Raw genomic sequence first — 19,785 nt, 5'->3', positions numbered from 1 at the left:
GAGATCACTCCAACTCTAAGACTCTGGCAGGAGCAGTCCTTCAAAATCCCACTCAAAGGGGCCTCTTCTATGGTCACAATTCCTGTGATAGGATGCACCAGGCCCTTTAAGGCCCCTACCACATTCTGCCCCAGGAAAGGAGAAGTGAAGGGGTCCTCTAGAAAGGTTGCTGTATGTAGGGTCCCTGGGTTGGGACCTGGAGCCGTGGGAAGGCCTGGGTCCTCCCAGCAGCCAGTGCTGGAGTGGCCTAAGCCCCGGAAAGGTGACATGGCTATTTTAAAAGACCAAGAAAAGGGGCTAGATTTAAAAGGGCCTAGAGACAGAGCTGAAGGCCCTGGTGAGGATAAACCGACCGTTCCAGAGGCACTCTTTACTAAGCCCTGGGAAGGGGATAAGTTTCTTTTAGAAACCTAAGCAGAAGGCTGGACTTAAAGAAGCCCACGAGGGGCTGAAGAGAGAAGGCACCCTCAGAAAGGAAAGTCTGTGTCCAGTCTGAGCCAGGGAATTGGAAGACGTTTGTTTGTTTGTTTGTGTTTGTTTTGGACTTGAGTACCCCAAAAGGGGTTTGGTCATCCATTTTAAAAATTAAGACTTAGCCAGAGAGCTGAACCTACATGGGGCGCCAGAACCGAAAGTGTGTGCAGGACTGCACCCGCCTGAAAGGAGGTGCTCATGAGAGGTGAGTGCACCGTCACAGTTTGTGACAGCGAGAAACATTAACCATCATCAGACATAAAACAACCTTACTCAACAATGTTGTTAATTCCCTGTAACAGTTCCACTGGCCAGAATTTTGCAAGTACTATGGTGGAAGCAAACAAACTTTGCCTCCTATACAACTCTACATGTTGCAGACTTGTACCACTAATACATCTAGCCAACCTCCCTTCTCCTTCATCCGCTGCAAGTCATGACAATATCACGGTGGCTTGTGACAGTGCAGCGTGCATTTAGTGTCAATGACTGACTACAACTGAAGATTCAGAGGGATAGCTGTGTTAGTCTGGATCTGTAAAAGCGGCAGAGTCCTGTGGCACCTTATAGACTAACAGACGTATTGGAGCATAAGCTTTCGTGGGTGAATACCCACTTCGTCGGATGCATGTAGTGGAAATTTCCAGAGGCAGGTATAAATATGCAAGCAAGAATCAGGCTAGGGATAAGGAGGTGAGTTCAATCAGCGAGGATGAGGCCCTCTTCTAGCAACTGAGGTGTGAAATCCAAGGGAGGAGAAACTGCTTTTGTAATTGGCTAGTCATTCACGGTCTTTGTTTAATCCTGAGCTGATGTGTCAAATTTGCAAATGAACTGAAGCTCAGCAGTTTCTCTTTGAAGTCTGGTCCTGAAGTTTTTTTGCTGCAGGATAGCTACTTTTAAATCTGCTATTGTGTGTCCAGCGAGGTTGAAGTGTTCTCCTACAGGTGTTTGTATATTGCCATTCCCAATATCTGATTTGTGTCCATTTATCCTTTTACGTAGGGACTGTCCAGTTTGGCCGACGTACATAACAGGGGGGCATTGCTGGCACATGATGGCGTATATTGCATTGGAGGACATGCAGGTGAATGAACCAGTGATGGTGTGACTGATTTGGTTAGGTCCTGTGATGGTGTCACTGATATAGGTATGTAGGCAGAGTTGGCATCGAGGTTTGTTGTACGGATTGGTTCCTGAGTTAGTTACCATGGTGCAGTGTGTAGTTGCTGGTGAGCATATGCTTCAGGTTGGCAGACTGTCTGTGGGCAAGGACTGGCCTGCCTCCCAAGGCCTGTGAAAAAGTGAGGGATTGTTGTCCAGGATGGGTTGTAGATGACTGATGATGCGTTGGAGAGGTTTTAGCTGAGGACTGTATGTGATGGCCAGTGGAGTTCTGTTGGTTTCTTTCTTGGGCTGGTCTTGCAGCAGGTGGCTTCTGGGTACACATCTGGCTCGTTGATCTGTTTCCTTATTTCCCCTCGGGGGTAGTTTTGAGAATGCTTGGTGAAGATCTTGTAGGTGTTGCTCTCTGTCTGAGGGGTTGGAGCAAATGCAGTTGTACCTCAGCGCTTGGCTGTAGACAATGGATCATGTGGTGTGTCCAGGGTGGAAGCTGGCAGGCATGAAGGTAGTCATAGCGGTTGGTGGGTTTTCCGTATAGGGTGGTGTTAACGTGACCGTCACTTATTTGCACCTTGGTGTCTAGGAAGTGGACCTCCTGTGTAGATTGGTCCATGCTGAGGTTGATGGTGGGGTGAAAGCTGTTGCAATCGTGGTGGAATTCTTCCAGGGTTTCCTTCCCATGGGTCCAGATGATGAAGAGGTCATCAATGTAACATAGGTAGAGAAGGGTCATGAGTGGACGAGAGCTGAGGAAGCGTTGTTCCAGGTCAGCCATAAAAATGTTGGCGTATTGTGGGGCCATGCGGGTGCCCATAGCGGTGCCACTGGTCTGGAGGTATATATTGTCACCAATTTTGAAATAACTGTGCGTGAGGATAAAGTTACAGAGCTCAGCAACCAGTTGTGCTGTGACATCATCAGGGATACAGATGGAATACAAGCTGTCAGGAACAGTGTGTGGGAAGTTTGTGTAGAGAGCCTGTACATCCATCGTGGCTAGGATGGCGTTTTCTGGAAGATCACCAATGCATTGTAGTGTTCTCAGGAAATCAGTGGTGTCACAGAGATAGCTGGGAGTGCTATTGGCGTAGGGCCTGAGTAGGGAGTCCACATATCCGGACAGTCCTCCAGTGAGAGTGCTAATGCCAGAGATGATGGGGCGTCCAGGGTTTCCGGCTTTGTGGATCTTCGGTAGTAGACAGAATAACCCCGGTCGGGGCTCTAAGGGTATGTTGATTTGTTCCTGTGTTAGCGTAGGGAGTATCCTGAGTAGATGGTGCAGTTTCTTCGAGTATTCCTCAGTGGGATCTGAGGAAAGTGGCCTGTAGAATTTGGTATTGGAGAATTGTCTGGCAGCCTCCTTTTGGTAGTCAGACCTGTTCATCATGACAACACCACTTCCTTTATCAGCCTCTTTGATCATAATGTCAGGGTTGTTTCTGAGGCTATGGATGGCATTGTGTTCTGCACAACTTAGGTTATGGGGCAAGCGATGCTGTTTTTCCACAATTTCTGCCTGTGCACATCGGCGGAAGCATTCTATATATAGGTCCAGACTGTCGTTTCGACCCTCAGAAGGAGTCCATGTGGAGTTGTTCTTCTTGTGCTATTGGTGGGACGGTATCAGTGTGCTCTTCAGTGTTATCTTGCAAGTATTCTTTGAGTCGGAGACAGCAAAAGTAGGCTTCCAGATCACCGCAGAACTGTATCATGTTTGGGGGGTGGCGGGGCAGAAAGAGTCCCCGAGATAGAACAGACTCTTCTGCTGGGCTGAGTGTGTAGCTGGATAGATTGAGGATATTGCTGGGTGAGTTAGGGGTACCACTGTTGTGGCCCTATGTGGCAGGTAGGATTTTAGACAGCTTACAGTCCTTTTTCCTTTGTAGAGAGGTGAAGTGTGTAATGTAGATCTCCTGTATTATTTTAGTTAAGTCCGTTTGTATGGAAGGTTGGTTATTTATGAGAGTCTCCAGGTTGGAGAGCTCTTTCTTGATGTTTTCCTGTTTGCTGTATAGGATGCTGATCAGGTAGTTCCTCAGTTTCTTTGATAGTGTATACCATAATCTCTCACTGTGGTCTGTGTAGTATGTAGATAGGAATGGATTTTTCACCTTCAGTCCATTTGGTATGATGTCCATCCATTTGCATTTGGAAAGGAAGATGATATCGGTCTGTACTTGTGCAAGTTGCTTCATGAGGTTGATGGATTTCCACTCCATACGGCTAAATGCAGTGCCTTGCATGGTGTCAAGCATCAGAGGGGTAGCTGTGTTAGTCTGGATCTGTAAAAGCAGCAAAGAGTCCTGTGGCACCGTATAGACTCACAGACGCATTGGAGCATAAGCTTTCATGGGTGAATACCCACTTCGTCGGATGCATGTAGTGGAAATTTCCAGAGGCAGGTATAAATATGCAAGCAAGAATCAGGCTAGGGATAACGAACCTTCAATATAGAGTGGTGTGCCAGCAAGACAGCACGCTTCTTTTGGCCCTCCGAAATGCAAGGAAACATGAAACGGTCAACCTCTAGAGTGAAATGACACAGAGAAACAGGAGTTTTCTTTCTTAGCAGTTGGCTCAAGCAATAGTGATCACTTTCAGATCACAGAGTAAAACTCACTTCTATTTCAGCTTTCCCACCACCACCACAAATAAAATAAAAAATTAAGTGGGATGGGGAGTAGGAATGAGGAGGAGACATATTAAAAATATCATGTCTGCCTCAAGGTAGAGAGAGAAAACTAGACTAGGTTTAGGCTTTATGAAAACGTCACCTGAATGTGAGGAGTTCACACACTATAATGATGAACACAGTATAAAATGCATAAATAGCTAATTAGATGTGGTGGCACTAGCCTCATGCTAAGAAAAAACAGAAAGGACAATCAATACATATAGAGCCTGCATACCTTAAAAGATGAAATTGGGACAAGATGAAAGATATGGTTACTTGCTGTATTCCAAAGTAAGTGTGTGCTGTAGATGGGCAGCACTCGCTCATTGTATTTGAAGACCCTCCCCTGGATATATGAGGTTTCATTGCTCCAACACCCTTCAGTTCCTTCCCACCAAAAGTTCAGGGGAGGACTCCGATACAGAGGGGACGAAGGTGGCTCGTGGAATATATATCTGCATCACATCTTGAAAAACCAGTTACAGCAAGTAACTGTTTCTTCTTCTTGGAATACATGTCTGCATCTATTTGAAGTAGGTGACTAGTGAGCAGTACCCACATCCAGAGGCAGGGCTTGTACTCTATCTGAGTAAGGAACACAGGACTGCTCTTCTGACATTACCATCCACTCTGGAAGAAGCAGTGATAGCATAATGGTCAGTAAGTGTATATATGGACAATCATGTGACCATCCTACAAAACATCCAATATGGAAACGTCATTGAGGAATGCTAGTGACATTCCCTGTCTTCTGAATGTGCCTGTATCTGCTAAGGAGGCATAGCCGACACTATCTCATATGTAGTCTTGATACAAGATGTTATTAATCTGGAGATGGTCTGCGCAGAGACCACTTGTCCCTTCATGCAGTTCACATATGATACAAACAGATGAGGCGAAGCATGGAACTGTTCAGTCCTGTCCAGATACAAAGCTAGACAGCATCTAACGTCTAACACGTGGAGACATTGCTCCTCTGGGAAGGAATGCAGCTTGGGGAAAAATACAGGAAAAAACATCTCCTGGTTTAAATGAAGTTGAGAGATTACCTTGGATACACACTTCTGGTGTGACCAGAGCATAACCTTGTCTCCGAAGGACTACACGTAAGGAGGCCCCGCCGTCAGGGTCTGCAACTCACCCACCCTCCTGCCAGAGATAATAGCTATCAAAAATGCTGTTTTCTGAGACAGGAGCGGCAGCGGACAGTAAGCCAGGGGCTCAAACAGAGGCCCCATTAGAGCTGCTACAACCATGTTCAGGTCCCACAAGGAAACCAGCTCTTGGACTGGAGGATGCAGGCAGAAAAGTCCTTTCAAAAATCTCATCACTGTAGTATTGGAGAAAACTGATTTTCCTTGGATAAGTGGATGAAGCGCTAATATTGCTGCCAAGTGCACTCTCAGAGAACTGACTGCTAAACCTGCTCCCTGAAGGTACAGCAGATACTCCAATACGTCCTGGATGGAAGTCTCCACCAGATGGGCTCCACAGAACAAAAACCACACGGAAAACCTCTTCCATTTGACCAAGTAAGATATTTTAGTGGAAGGCTTCCTACCGTTAAGTAGGACCTGTTGGACAGCCTCCGAGCAGCACTTTCCCCTTGTTCACCCATGCAGCAGCCACACCGTAAGGTGCAGGGATGTATCACTGGATGCAGGATCCAGCCCCAGTCCTGTGTGAGGAGGTAAGGAAGAAGACGAAGCAGCATAGGAGGCTAAACTGACAGAGCGAGGAGGTCCAAGAACCAGCACTGTCTCAGCCATGTTGGCTCAATCCGCCCTGAGCTTGGCAATGACTGGGACATGAGGAAATGTGTACAGAAGAATCGACTGCCATCCGCAGTGGAAAGCATCAGAGAAGGAGCCCAGACTAGCCCCTTCCAAGAGCAGAACAGATAATACTTCCTGTTTTCACTCACCATGAAGAAGTCAATCATGGGGATAACCCACACTGCAAAAACCATCCGAAAGACCTCCACCCTCAAGGACCATTTGTGGCTCAGGGAGAAAAACCTGCTGAGATGACATGCAAGGCGGTTCTGCACCCTCACTAAGTGGTAGCTATCAGGGTGATGTCTTTTTAGATGCAGAACTGCCACAGGTTGACTGCCTCCAGGCAAAGTGATTTGGAGTGGGCTCCCTACTCTTTTTTCGCATAGTACATCACAGTGGTATTGTTGGTGAGGATGTGAACTACTGAATGCCTAATATGGTCCCAGAAGGCACAACACACGTTGTGGATGGCCCAAAGAACCAGCACACTGACGTAGAGCAAGGCCTCCTGTTCCGACCAGAAGCCCTACCCCCTCAACGAGTCCAGATGTGCCCCCGAACCCATAAGGGATATGTTGGTAACCAATGATTTGGCTGGAGAGGGCCAAGCACAGTGGACCCCTTGGCACACATTGCATGGGGACTCCCACCAGTGCAAGGACTCCAGGATTGATGGAGAAAGGAAAAACCAACCCCTCCAGAGAATGCAATGCAGGGTGGTAAACTGTCCTGAGCCACATTTGAAGACGACGAAGAGGTAACCTGCAAGCAGCCACGTGGCCCAACAGGCTCAGACATACGTGGACTGTCATGGACAGTTCTGACTGCAGACTGAGACAGCTGTCAAATTACCTGGAAGTGATCACTCAGCAGAAATGCCACTGACCTCGTGGAATCTAAGAGGGCCCCAGTAAACTCTGTATGTTGACTGGGAGCTAAGATTGATTTCACAGTGTTTAGAATTAATCCCAAATAGTTGCGTAAACAGTGTGGTGTCAACATAGCTGAGCACCTCCTCTCTGGACCTGCCCTTCAGCAGTTAGTCATTGAGGTAGGGGAAGATATGGATTCCCTTCCACCTGAGGTATGCCATGACCACCACCATGCATTTGGGGGGCAGAAGAGAAGCCAAACAGGAGAACAATGTATTAAAGTGGCAGTCTTCTACCATGAAGCAAAGAAACTTCCTGTGACTTGGTCAAATGACCACACAAAAGTATGAGTCTTGAAGGTCCAAAGCAGTGAACCGGTCATTCTGAGACAACGCAAGGAGGATAGAGTGACCATGTGGAATCTCACATATTTGATTAATTTGTTGAATCAGCAGAGGCCGAGGATGGGCCTCATCCCACCCTTGGATTCTGGTACCAGGAAATACTGGGAGTAGAACTCATGACCCTGGTGTTCTCATGGAACTTCCTCCACCACTCGCAACACTAGCAGAGAGCTGACCTGCTCAAAGGGCAGCGTCTTGTGAGAGGGGTCCCTGAAGAAAGATAGGAAAAGGGTGGTGAGGGGGCATAGAGAGTAACTGGATGGCGTCGCGTCATCTGACAGTGTCTAGGACTCAGCTATCAGAAGTCATCGAGACCCAGGCATTGTAAAAGCGGGCCAGCCTGTCCCCAAACTAACGGGGGGACAATGAGGGAGGAAGAATAACTGGAACAGTGCTCTGGACCAAACAGTGAAAATGGGTGTTTAGCCGGCACTGAGGGAGGGCGCACAGACCAGCCAGGCCCTGAACCAGAATGCTTCCTCTTAAAAGACTTTTCCCTCTTTCTGGGGTAGTCTCACTGTCTCGATAGAAGGGCTGCAGAAAAGGATGCTGTGTCCCATAATGGCATAGTATATACCACCCCCAAAGACCTTAAAGTAGCTCTCAAATCCTTAAAAGGAATGCAGGGTTTCATCAATCTTGTCTGAAAATGGACTCAAAAGGCAACTCCCCAATAGCTTGCTGGACATCCATAGAGAGTCACGAGTTTTGGAGCCAGGAAGCCTTCCGCATAGTAATTGCCAAGGCCATTGCCCTGACCCAAGTGTCAGCAATATCAAGGGCAGGCTGCAGAGACATTTTGGACACCACGCAGCCCTCAGTAAAAATGCTCGAAATGCCTCATAAGAAGCCCCGAGCAATTGTTCTTCAAATCTGATTATAACCGACTAATTAAGAAAGTCATACTTGGCCAGCAAAGCTTGCTGGTTCGCAATCCTCAGCAGTAGTTAAGAGGTGGTATTTATCTTTCTACCTAAAAGGTCCAGGTGCTTAGAGTCTCTCTCCTTGAGGGTGGATTTGAACCAGCCCTTCCAGACTCTGTCATTCACTGCCATGACCACCAGGGAGTTCGGGGCCAGGTGGCCTCATATCCCTGAACGGGCACAAAATAGTGCTTCTCGAAGTGTCAGACTACCGGTGGTACCAAGGCCAGCATACCCCAAAGAGCTCTCACAGGCTTGAGAAGCACATTGTTAAGTGGAAGGGCCACCCTCCCAGGGACAGAGGGCTGGAGAATGTCCATGAGTTTATGGGTATTCTCCTGGAGAAACTCCACTTGAATACCAAGACACACGGCAATAGGGAGTAAAAGGTCCTGGTATGCCTCGAAGTCCTTTGGATGGAAGCACCACCTCGTTCAGGGATGATGACAAGGCTGTTAGCTGAGCCATAGATAGGACCTGCTCCTGAGGCAGAAAAACTCCAGTGGCTTCAGAGGAAGGGGAAACGTGGGCATCTGGACTTGCGATTGATCTGCAGCCACCAATACCACACAAGCAGGCAACCTCTGTTTTGACATCCCTCGACCAGCACCACTTCCTGCAGTTCCCATTGGCTGGGAACAGCAAACCACGGCCACAAGGAGCTGAGGGGCTCCGTGCCTGCAGACGCTCCAGGTAAACAAAACGTCCCGGCCCGCCAGCAGATGGGGGCCGGAAGTCAAAGTTTGCCAACCCCTGAAATATAGGGTCGGCTTATGAAAGGGTCATACAGTTTTTGCCATTTTTACCTATCCATATTGGGGGACAGGGTCAGCTGATAAACAAATGGGCTAATGAACGAGTATATATGGTAGATTCCTTTCTCTTCCCCATGGAAACTTCTAAATTCAGAGCAGAGCCCACCATCTATCCACCAATCTACACAGATTGGTACAGACTAGTTTTTCCAGCATTTACATCCGATTTTCCCCTCAATGAAAGAGCCAGCACAAGCCTCCCGTGCTTTAAGACAAGAAGAGAAGATAACTCAGTCCAAGCCCACCAATCGTGTTTGATAGGTTAAGGCTGGTCTGATGCAAATCTTAAGAACATCTGCAAAGAGCAACCTACAAAACACACACATAGCCATGTAGCAAAATTATCATTTCTAGAATTCAATTAATTGCCTTTGTTCCACTTATGAGAATTTCCTGATGACCTTAAACTAGAAGTTTGACCTTAAACTCTGTCACTTAATACAACAATGCTCAGCCTCAGACTTCCTGTGTGACACTGAACAAGTCACTTTACCTCTCTGTGCCCCAGTTCTTCATTTGTACAAACAGGGATAACAGTATATCCCTATCTCAAAAAAGGGGGGTTGTGAGGCTAAATAAATTAAAGATTATGAGGCACTCAGATACTATAATGATGGGGGCCATATAAATTCCCTAGGTAAGAGCAAAATGCCATAAGTTGTGAACTAGGTGGAAAAAAAGAAAAGCAAGCAGTTTTGGACTAACTAAAGTCTTTAGGCTCAATATATCTCGCAGAAAATCAATGGTCTATGATTAAGCCCCTCTGTTGTCAGTTTAAACCAATTTTTACAAAAAAATTCCCAGGTTTTACAAAAAGTATTAATTCAGTTTTTTTCTGATTTTCACCCATCTTTTGTATCATTCAAATATATTAAAAAAACTTGTTTTATTAGGAAAATACAGTACATTGCATGAGATATACGTAGTACGATAATACGTTAGTCTGTGTGTATATGCAAAGATGCCTCTTGAATTAAGGCTACGTATAAGTCTAGAAGATACACACAACAAACAGGCACGCATGCAAGCTCTGAAGTGCGTGCGAATCTGAACGTACTGATGAATCTCACACCCACCACATACACATTTCAATTTGTTCAAATATGTGACACATTAAAATGGGAAGAAAACAAATATTTGTCTCAGAATATGTTTCAGAACACAAGGAAGTATTCGAAAGTTTTAAAAAAGAAAAAAAGGAGAAAAGGATGAAGTTGAGTGTACATGATGCAAATAGTGTGGCTCAATTATTAAATGTAAATATTTATAAACTAAAAGTTTTAAGTCTACAACAGTAAATTGTTTATTCAAATGAAAAGTTTTATTTGGGGATTCGAGATGTATGGTTTTCTTCAACTCAGAGGTGGAATTGTGTTTTGAGTTCTATTTTAGTTCTGCAGCAAACCACACTGATGAACGGAATTCAAAACATTGATCTACTGAATACTTTTCCCCCCTCTTTCCTTCCACCAAAATAAACCCTAATATTTACCCAGAAAAATTATTAAGTTTTTTGCACTGATTTTCACCTGTTTTTGTTGTGGTAATTAACACCGATAAATTCCCGGGAAAAAATAAATAAAAACCAAAAACAAAGGGCCCTACCTATGATATACAGGAGGTCAGAACAGATGATCTAATGTCCCTTCACACCTTAAACCATGAAAAAAAAATCAGTTAGACACATACTCTCCATGTGTGCGGTCATACAGATGTCATCATGAAAAATTCCAATTGGAATTATAAGATTCCTGTGCTCCTCTGGTCACTGAGGAAAGCTCCTTTACTGTAAATTCCTCTGTGTCCCAAGATGGATTTTTAAAAAAATAATTAGGGAATTCCTCTGGGGATTCTTTTTGCTACTGGGTACATTAAAAATCTTTGTAGCAAACAGGAATATAAAAATAAGAAATTTTTATACCAGGCCGAGAAGACACCTTATTTTTTTAAAAGTGTTTGCTCTAGTATTTAACATTAACAGAACACAATATCTCTGGTCCAGCATGTTCATAAAAATTCCTCTTGATCCCAGACTTCCTGTTTCAAGCCCTGGGTAAATTCAATTTTCTATTTTTAAAGAAGAGATTTATGGAGGAGACATTACATTTGAAAACACTTCTCAGCTAAGACTTCTTCTTTGTACTCACTAACAGCATGTTCTTCGTCATATTTAATAAGATAGCAACAATGAAGGTTTAGTTAAAATGCCACAAAATACAGCTTTGTCTTACCAAGACACTTATTTTAAACAAAGGAAAATGCTAGTAAACTTCCAGATCACAAAATGAGGGAAGAAATGTTACCATGTCTCTAGAAATATCAATAAATCTCCTTCAGACAGATATCGCAGTTCAGTATAATTCTTAAGTGTGCAAATATACTGCAAAGAAAGTGAATTAACCCAATGCAAAATAAAATACAAAGAAACCTAACAAATATTTTTTAGAACAAACAATCTCAGAGCCCCAGATATCTAACACAAAAACACTTCGTAGGACTACACGGAGTACAGTATTTTGACTGCTAAGTGAATTAAACCAAATGTTTAAGCTGGAATGACTCCACAACTACATAAAAAGAAAAGGAGTACTTGTGGCACCTTAGAGACTTATGCTTAAATAAATTTGTTAGTCTCTAAGGTGCCACAAGTATTCCTTTTCTTTTTGCGGATACAGACTAACACAGCTGCTACTCTGAAATACAACTACATAGTTAATCACTCCTGACACTCCCTAATGTGAAAGTTTTTAAATATTTCATTCCAAGAGCACTGAGATAAAGAAATAAATGAGTTTACCGTTTCCAAAGGCATATTTGCTTGAACACACCTAATGTTTGTTTTTTTGTTTTGAGGCAGGAAGAAAAATGCTGTACCGAGCAAAGTTCATGTATTAACCTGAAAAGGTTTCTGGCTCAGTTCTAAGTTTGTAAAGGCAGCTGCATGCACCTGTGCAGGAAAAAAAAAATCCTCTTCTCCAACATAGTTCTGCTGCAGATTTGTCCTCCAGAGTGAGCTACTAGAGCGAAATGGCGCATACCAGAGATACACTCAAAAAGGTAGTATGTTTATATAGCCAAAGTATCGCCTCCATCTGTTTAATAAGCTTGTCTACCTTAACTCACTGAAACTGCTAATAAATCCATCTGTTGCTCCTCCCTCAGACGACTGCCTTGAGCGAATGATCAAACTAGTTCTACTACTAACATATGAAAATCAGCAATCATTTAATTCAGAGATTAATATAAGTAAAATCTGAGGCTCTTTTGCTTTGCTATATTTTAAGTATTGGGCAACTCTTTCTATAGTCAAAAGATTTTTTGAAAAATAATACTCTTGCTGCTTGACCAGCCAAGTGCACAATAAACTAACCAAATTTCAGGAATTTCCAGATTCTGGAAGGAACCCCAGTTAAAATAATATATACATACATATAAATAATTTGTCAAATTTTTAACCTACTATTGTTATAAGTAACACCTGAAAGAAACTGGAGAAAAAAGATCCCCCCAAATCCCCCACCACCACCATTTTCTGCTTGTACCATATTGTTAAATGCATGGTGTCATTTCTTTCCCTGTACAATAAGTTTCCATGGGTGCGTAGGTAGGTCTTCCACAATCAAAGTAGGTGTTTTTAAATAGGAAAATATGATTCTAAAACCAAAAATATGGACAGGGGTACATTTATTATTTGATTTAAAAACAGAACATACAAAACCTATCAGAGTTCAAGTTGAGTGTCTCAAAGGAGTTTAGAGAGTTCTCAATTTTAAATAACTATCATGAAAAAAAGGCATGTCCGGAGTAAACAGTAGACCCAATGGTCAGGAAAAACAAAACGAAGTAACAATATATTGCTTAAGAATGTCCAAATAAGAGGTTCCTAAAATTTTTTGAAGTTGGAAAGCCATGTGCCTCTAAAGGAATTACGCAATATCATACACAAACAAAAGTGCAGCCTGTGTCAACAAGCCGTATATAAACCCTTTGTAGGATATTTAAAGAATTATGGAGCTGTACCTTATTACATGTGATTAAATACAGAAGGAGGTGAAGTGTACCTAAAGATCACTTTCACTGCACTTTGTGGAATACATCACTACTCCATAATGAATGAGAAACAAAAGATTTCTTTTAAAATCTACAGCTAAAACGTTTAGTAACTCCTACCTATCGTGTTTAAGTAAACTTGTGTACTAGATAGCAACACATTATTCAGCCACCCGTATTCTTCTTTAGTTCTAAGATCACTAAGATTCCCACATTATTTTAACACCCAGCATTTGCAATACCTCACAAGCTCCAAAATGTGTTCCCTGGATCAAATTGCCCTTTTTCGTCAAACATTTTTGCCTGTATCTATTTTTTATAGTGGTACTGCATGCAACACTGGGGCACAGATTTACTATCTTATTACACTATGCAGGCTCTGTAGGCAGCCCAGCTTCCCCCAACAGGGTCAGCTGATGATCCTGTGCTCTCTTCCTCATACACAAAATAATGTTATTACATGGAAACAATCCAGCAACACAAGCACGCAGTGTCAGGGAAGTGTGGTCAAAACAGGAGTCAAACCTGCAGGGAGTGACGATTACCAGCTGGCACTCTAGTGGCCAGGCATCACTGAGCTCACCTGAACTTCTGCCCTTCTTCAGGATGTTTACCTGCATATATAAGTATTGTGCAGGTGCAAGAGGAAAACTGTGACTGTGCTAGGAGCAACAGAGATTCTTCCATAATTGCCGACAGCATATGCAAGGGCACTCTCCGTGTCATCATCACTGTACCATCCATGAAATACTTTCAACATTTTTTCTTTGTATGCATTGACACTTGAAATTAACATAATTATTCACTTCCTTGTTTGTGCAATACTGTCACTAATCTTATAACTCTGCAAATAGGATGTGTCAGCTAACCTGTGCTTTCTTTACTACAGCTTTATAGCAGAGAGCCATCTATTAGTCTAGATCTCACACAAACCTAGTATTCTGTGAGATTAATGAGTTTAAATACCCCATAAAAATATTAACAATCCAAATGCTACTCCCCACTAGACCAACCAGATTAGTTTACCCTTTGGGGTTCTAAATGACCCTAAATAAGATTAAACCCACTTAAAAACTATAAAAATACCGCTCTTTGACAAAGACCAAAAATAATAATTACGTTTATTTGCACCAAGCAATATTTTCCAAACACAGGTGCACAAAGCTGCGCACCGAAATCAGTTAAATGATTTTCACAGATACTGAACAAGTCCCAATATCACTTTTTCAGGCCACTTGTTTAAGCTCTGACGAAAAGCTGTAATTAGTTAGAAAGAATTTGGGCTATGGTAGATTTAGCAGCACATTTATGCCACTCCTATCTCATAACAGAGCACAGAAGGAAAAAACATGATCTGTTTCAGCTGTGATGCTGATACAACCAGGATCTGGGGCATCCAACACATCAAGGAGCTATACACCATAATCCTCTGATTGACATTTTGATTGTCCTTCAGTCAGGCAAGAAGCCTGGCAGCAGCTGTGAATTGTCCTTGGCTTCCAGGCAAGAGGATTATTTCCCTATTTGACATGATTAATAAGAGACAGACAAGTACACTGACAAAATTGGTAACAGCCAGCAAGTCTGGACCAATTTTTCCCCCCATCTTTTTCCAGATGTTTTGATGCAGATGAGGGTTTTTGATAAATTATGTATAATTTGTCTAAAAGCAGCAAGCATTTGAAAATGTACTGAAAAGCTGTCTGGTTTTATCAGAGCTTTTTACAAAGCTCGACAGCCTCTCGTTACTGTATATTAGAACATCTTATACAACAAGGGCAAGCGATTGGGTGAGGGGGTTATATATACAGCTCGTCTTCAAATCCTAATCCATCCTAGGTCAGTAATGACAGAGTTATTATACAACACCTGTAGAGTGGGTTATATGACTGGCTCCATCCAATGTATATACACTGAAAAAAATCATAAGTGGTCCATATAAAGCATCAAATAAAGCTCCCAAAGCAGCAGAATTTACTCTTTCTTCAAGGATAGGTTTATTGTTCAAAACCTAAACTATCCAATACAAATCTACACAGCTAAGCCAGGTCCTCTTACCTAGCCCCTACAAAGGGCATGTCTACATTTACCATGGATCGACTCTGCAGTGATTGATCCACCAGGGGTCGATTTAGTGGATCTAGTGAAGACCCGCTAAATCGACCACAGATTGCTCTCCAGTCAACTCCGGTACTCCACCAGAACGAGAGGCATAAGGTAAGTCCACAGGAGAGTTTCTCCCGTTGACCCAGCGTGGTGTAGATACTGCAATAAGTCGACCTAAGCTACGTCAACTCCAACTACATTATTCACCTAGCTGGAGTTGTATAACTTAGGTTGACTTAACCCTGTAGTGTAGACCTGGCCTAAGTCTCTTCCTCATAAGGTCGCCACCCCTGCCCACACAACAGGCACCTTTAGGTCTTCTACCTACTTGGTATATGGACAGTCCTTTTCTCTGACAATAGGTTTGAGTCTGGGTCTCTTGCAGGTGCCTTCCTGCTCCCTGCAGGTCTCACTAACAAACTGAACTGTTGGCTGGCTTTCTTATCTGATGACTAGATGACCTATAGTCTATCACCTCTTCTTTAGCCTCAAACCCATTATCCATCACCTGGGATGTAGCAAATTAGTCACAATTTGGACTAAGGCCAGCTCCCTTAAAGGGCCATCCCACTTTGTGAGGCAGTACCTTTGTTGGTAACCTCCACAAGGAGACGAAGGGGTGTATGGGCCACAAAGACTAAAATTCCCCTTCTAATCATTATGGAGAAATAGTCCCCTCCAGGGGAGAGGCAAAATAGTAAAGTTTGTGTAGCCTGTGCCAATACATTCTGTGAATAAATGGAAGAATTCATAAAAGCAACCTTACTGATTGCCCTAGAAACTGAGCATTTATCTGTCATACTCAGGCAAAATATCTCCATACACCACCTAAAAACAGTAAACTGGGTTGGAAGAAATTCCTCCATCAACTTCCCTCCCACCTTGTCAAATACCCAAAATCTCCAAACAGTGAAACCGTATCACTGAAGCCCATTCCTAATTCAGAACACTAATTGTATCTACACAGGCACCAGCATAAGTTATATACATAAATATATAGAACTAAGCAGACAAATACTAATTTGATTTCAAAAATCTGTTTCTAGTCCAACAAAATCCAGCTGAGAGATTATTCGGTGTCCTAAAGCAGCCATATCAAATGTTTCATCACCGAGGTACAGTGAATATATTCAGAACAAAAACTCCATCCACAAACCAAATGAAAACACCTATTTAAAGCCAAACCACACACACACACAAAGTAGTAAAAAAAAAAATGAATCTGTTGATGTAACCATAGACCCAAACCAACCCTAGTCACCTCTGCTTTGCAGTTAGTAAGAAAGATGGTATTGTGGTTTAGCCACAAGACCAGTCAGAGACCTGGTTTCTATTCCTATCTCTGCCACTGTCTTCCTGCATGTCATTAGAGAAGTCACTCAGATACCTCATCTATATAACGATTGTAATAGTTTCACACCACCTCTATAGGAAGGAATAAAAAAAACTCACTAATGTTTACTAAGTGCTGTAAATTCAAAGAACTGTATTATATAATAAAAACAAATCTCTGTAAAGTAGCCATCTGTATTTACAGAAAATATGTTGGGCCAAACTGATATTGCAAACTGGAATTATAGCAGCTCATTGTGTTTGTTGTGGTTTTTTGCATTTTCCTTTATCTCTCAATAAAAAAAAAAAAAAAACACAGGAGGAAAAAAAAAAGACCACTACTAAATAAACTAGATTATCTCAAGAGGAATATTTTGAAAATTCCTCTCAGCATGAAGTGTGGAATTGCCAATCATTTTGCTATTTCAACAAATCAAAATAGAAAAATTTACCAAAGTTTAAGATATTTAATGAGCTTAAACACTAGACTAGTTTCCTGTTAAATTTTAAGACACCAAAACATAGTGATCGGCATATTACAAGTCTGCACCAAGTTCTGTTTTTTAAAGAAACTAAATATAAATTATACTTCACAAGACAGTAAGAAAAGAATCTTGTCTAAACTCTCTTATCATAATTTCTAAAACTGGAAAGGTTAAACCAAAGAATCCTACAGAGACAGTCAAACATCAGAAAGCACAAAATGAAGTGTCACTTCTCAGCAAGGAATGCTCTGATCTGAACCAGGCAAGTAAACAGCTAGCAGATTAGGCAATCTTCAAATTTCAAAAGTGCATTAGGAACCAACATACATTAAAGATCAAGACCACTACATGGAATATAAGTGATGTAATATACCATATTGGAATATTGAGTGTTTGACACTGGATTTATCAGTCATCCTACTGGAGGTATCAAGTACTTCGTAAGAAGCAAGCAAAAACCATTTGTGACTCAGGCTAAAATTAGGCATTCCTCTTTCCCCCTCAAGGCTAAAAATAAAAGTAAAGTTTCTTTTTAAAACATTTCACAGTAATATATTTATGTTTTATTTAATTACGTTGTCACAGCAATGCCCAAGTACAAACAACAGAAAATGGCACAATTGGAAAAAGAAATATACAGACGTAAAATTGCTGAAGTGAAAGTGAATAGACAGCACCATTATTACTTTTAACTTTATTCTGAAACATGAAAAGCATTTTTAAAAAACACTATAGAATTAGATCAGTAAAAAAATCCACGTACAATGTCCACAAAAATTTATCTCGATACCAATGTAAATGCTATGCAATTTCAATTAATATATTATTTAAATAATAAATGAGCAGCAATGTGATGGTAGCAATAGACTGAAATTAACACAAGTCACTTACCTTAACAAAATTGTCAGGGAACATGCCCCTTTTTCCATTTAGCTCCCCTTCTAACCATCCTTCCTCTTCTAGTTTTTTCACATTTCTGATGATTTCTCCAACTCGAATTGTTAACTCATCATCATGTATGGCATCATAGTCATACTCCACGATATAGTCAACTGAGAGAAGGAAGAAAAGAGAGTCAATGCTTAACTCAGACATGTAGAAATATTAAATGTCTAATTGTATGCACTGCATTAAGTGATTTATACATAAGAGGGACCTCACAATAGAGTTCTTTTGACCTATTTTTTTTTTTAAGTAAACAAGGGGCCAGTTTTTCAGAACCTCACTTCAAATGTTGTACTTCTGATTTTGTACACTCATATGAATGTTCAATTGCCTCCTATGCACATAGATTTTATTATGTGCCTGAAAATAACAGTGCATGTACAGTTCTATTTGCAAAATTGACCCTTCTTTGAAAGTTTGGTTCAAGAAATGTTAATCACAGATTCGCACCAAAATCAAAAACACACACTATTCAGTTTAAAGTTTGCATAATGTGTATGGAGAAAACAAATTTAACTTGGACACAGCAAAGTTTAGTCATGGGAACCCTGGCAATATATCTGCATACATCTGTTGCACAAAAACAATGAGAATTGCATACAGCCAACTTGTATCTTGTTTGGTAATAAACAGGCTATTATTTTTTGCCTAGAAATTCTGTTTTATGTCTGATGATTCCATTAAACTACACAAATCACCACCTCATTCACTCATGTCCATTAAGACAGCCTTTCCATTGCCAAGCAGAGTGTTTATACCACTGTGACAGGTTGCCCCCCTGTAAGGGGACACCTGATGTACTGGGATACCACTGAGCCTGCCTGGCCCCCCTTTACCCTGTCTTGCTGAGCCAGTCTCTTAAACCTCCTCTAGCACACACAAAGGCAGGGCCACAACCAGCTGCAGAAAGACACAGACACTGAGATCAGCTCTGGGAAGATTCAGCTTAAGGGACTTGCCCCAGTAATTGGGTGCCCACCTCCCTTGGAGCGCAGACCCAAAAGGTATATTGTCTTGCGCTGTATAGAAAAATCTGCACAGCGCAAGCTCATAAAAATTCACCCTGTCCCTCAATGTGAAGAGAGATATGCACAGCTTCTTACCTCTCCCCTCTCTCCCCCCCCCCCAAAGATATGGATTGCACGAACAGGGTTATGTTATAAACAAGAAATGTTTATTAATTACAAAAGACAGATTTTAAGTGAATATAGGGGATAGCAAAGAACAAAGCAGATTACTAAGCAAATAAAACAAAACACGCAAACTAAGCTTGATTCACTAAAGAAACAGGTTACAAAATGTAATTTCTCACCCAAGATCTTGAATTAGGCAGGATGCAAAATTTCTGTAGCTTACAGTTCCAGTTATCTCTTCTTACAGACTGGACCCACTCCTGCCTTTCCCCTCAGGTACTTTCAGCAGTCTCTCTTCTTGGGTAGGCAATGGAGGAGAGTCCAGATTAACCCCCTCCCCAGCCTTAAAAGGGATTTACTTAAGGCAGGAAGCCTTTGATAGTTCCCCATCCCTCTACAGAGGAAAAGTACCAGCAGCGTCCAAGGCAGTATTTTGCATCAGGTGACATCACCACCTGACCTTGTGGTATCAAAGTAACATCCCAGGAAACTCTCAGGAAAGTGTGAGATTAGTATCTTCAGAGTTCTGCTGTCCTTCTTAAATGCTTCATTCAGGATGATTGCTTACTGTCTGATGGGCGTTTTCCCAAGTACACACACAGGTGTGATTGTTACATAGTCAATATTCCTAACTTCAGATACAGAAATGATACATGCATACAAATTGGA

The 19,785-nt window shown here is 42.1% G+C and overlaps 1 protein-coding gene across 2 annotated transcripts in view; it reads right to left on the bottom strand.

Annotated features, from left to right (window-relative positions):
• CD2AP (CD2 associated protein) overlaps positions 1-19,785 on the bottom strand; it is a 153,423-nt gene that overhangs the window by 105,520 nt on the left and 28,118 nt on the right. For both annotated transcript variants that reach the window (XR_012638733.1, XM_074947494.1), the window contains exon 2: positions 17,930-18,090. Coding sequence is in view for 1 of the 2 variants with exons in the window: in XM_074947494.1 (XP_074803595.1) it covers positions 17,930-18,090 (161 nt within the window). In the remaining variant the exon portion in view is untranslated. The remainder of the gene's footprint in view (positions 1-17,929; positions 18,091-19,785) is intronic.

The sequence above is a fragment of the Natator depressus genome, chromosome 3 (assembly GCF_965152275.1).
Source record: "Natator depressus isolate rNatDep1 chromosome 3, rNatDep2.hap1, whole genome shotgun sequence".
In the NCBI taxonomy this organism is placed as follows: domain Eukaryota; kingdom Metazoa; phylum Chordata; order Testudines; family Cheloniidae; genus Natator; species Natator depressus.
Note: the sequence above shows the minus strand (reverse complement) of the source record. Positions and strands in the feature narration are given on the sequence as shown.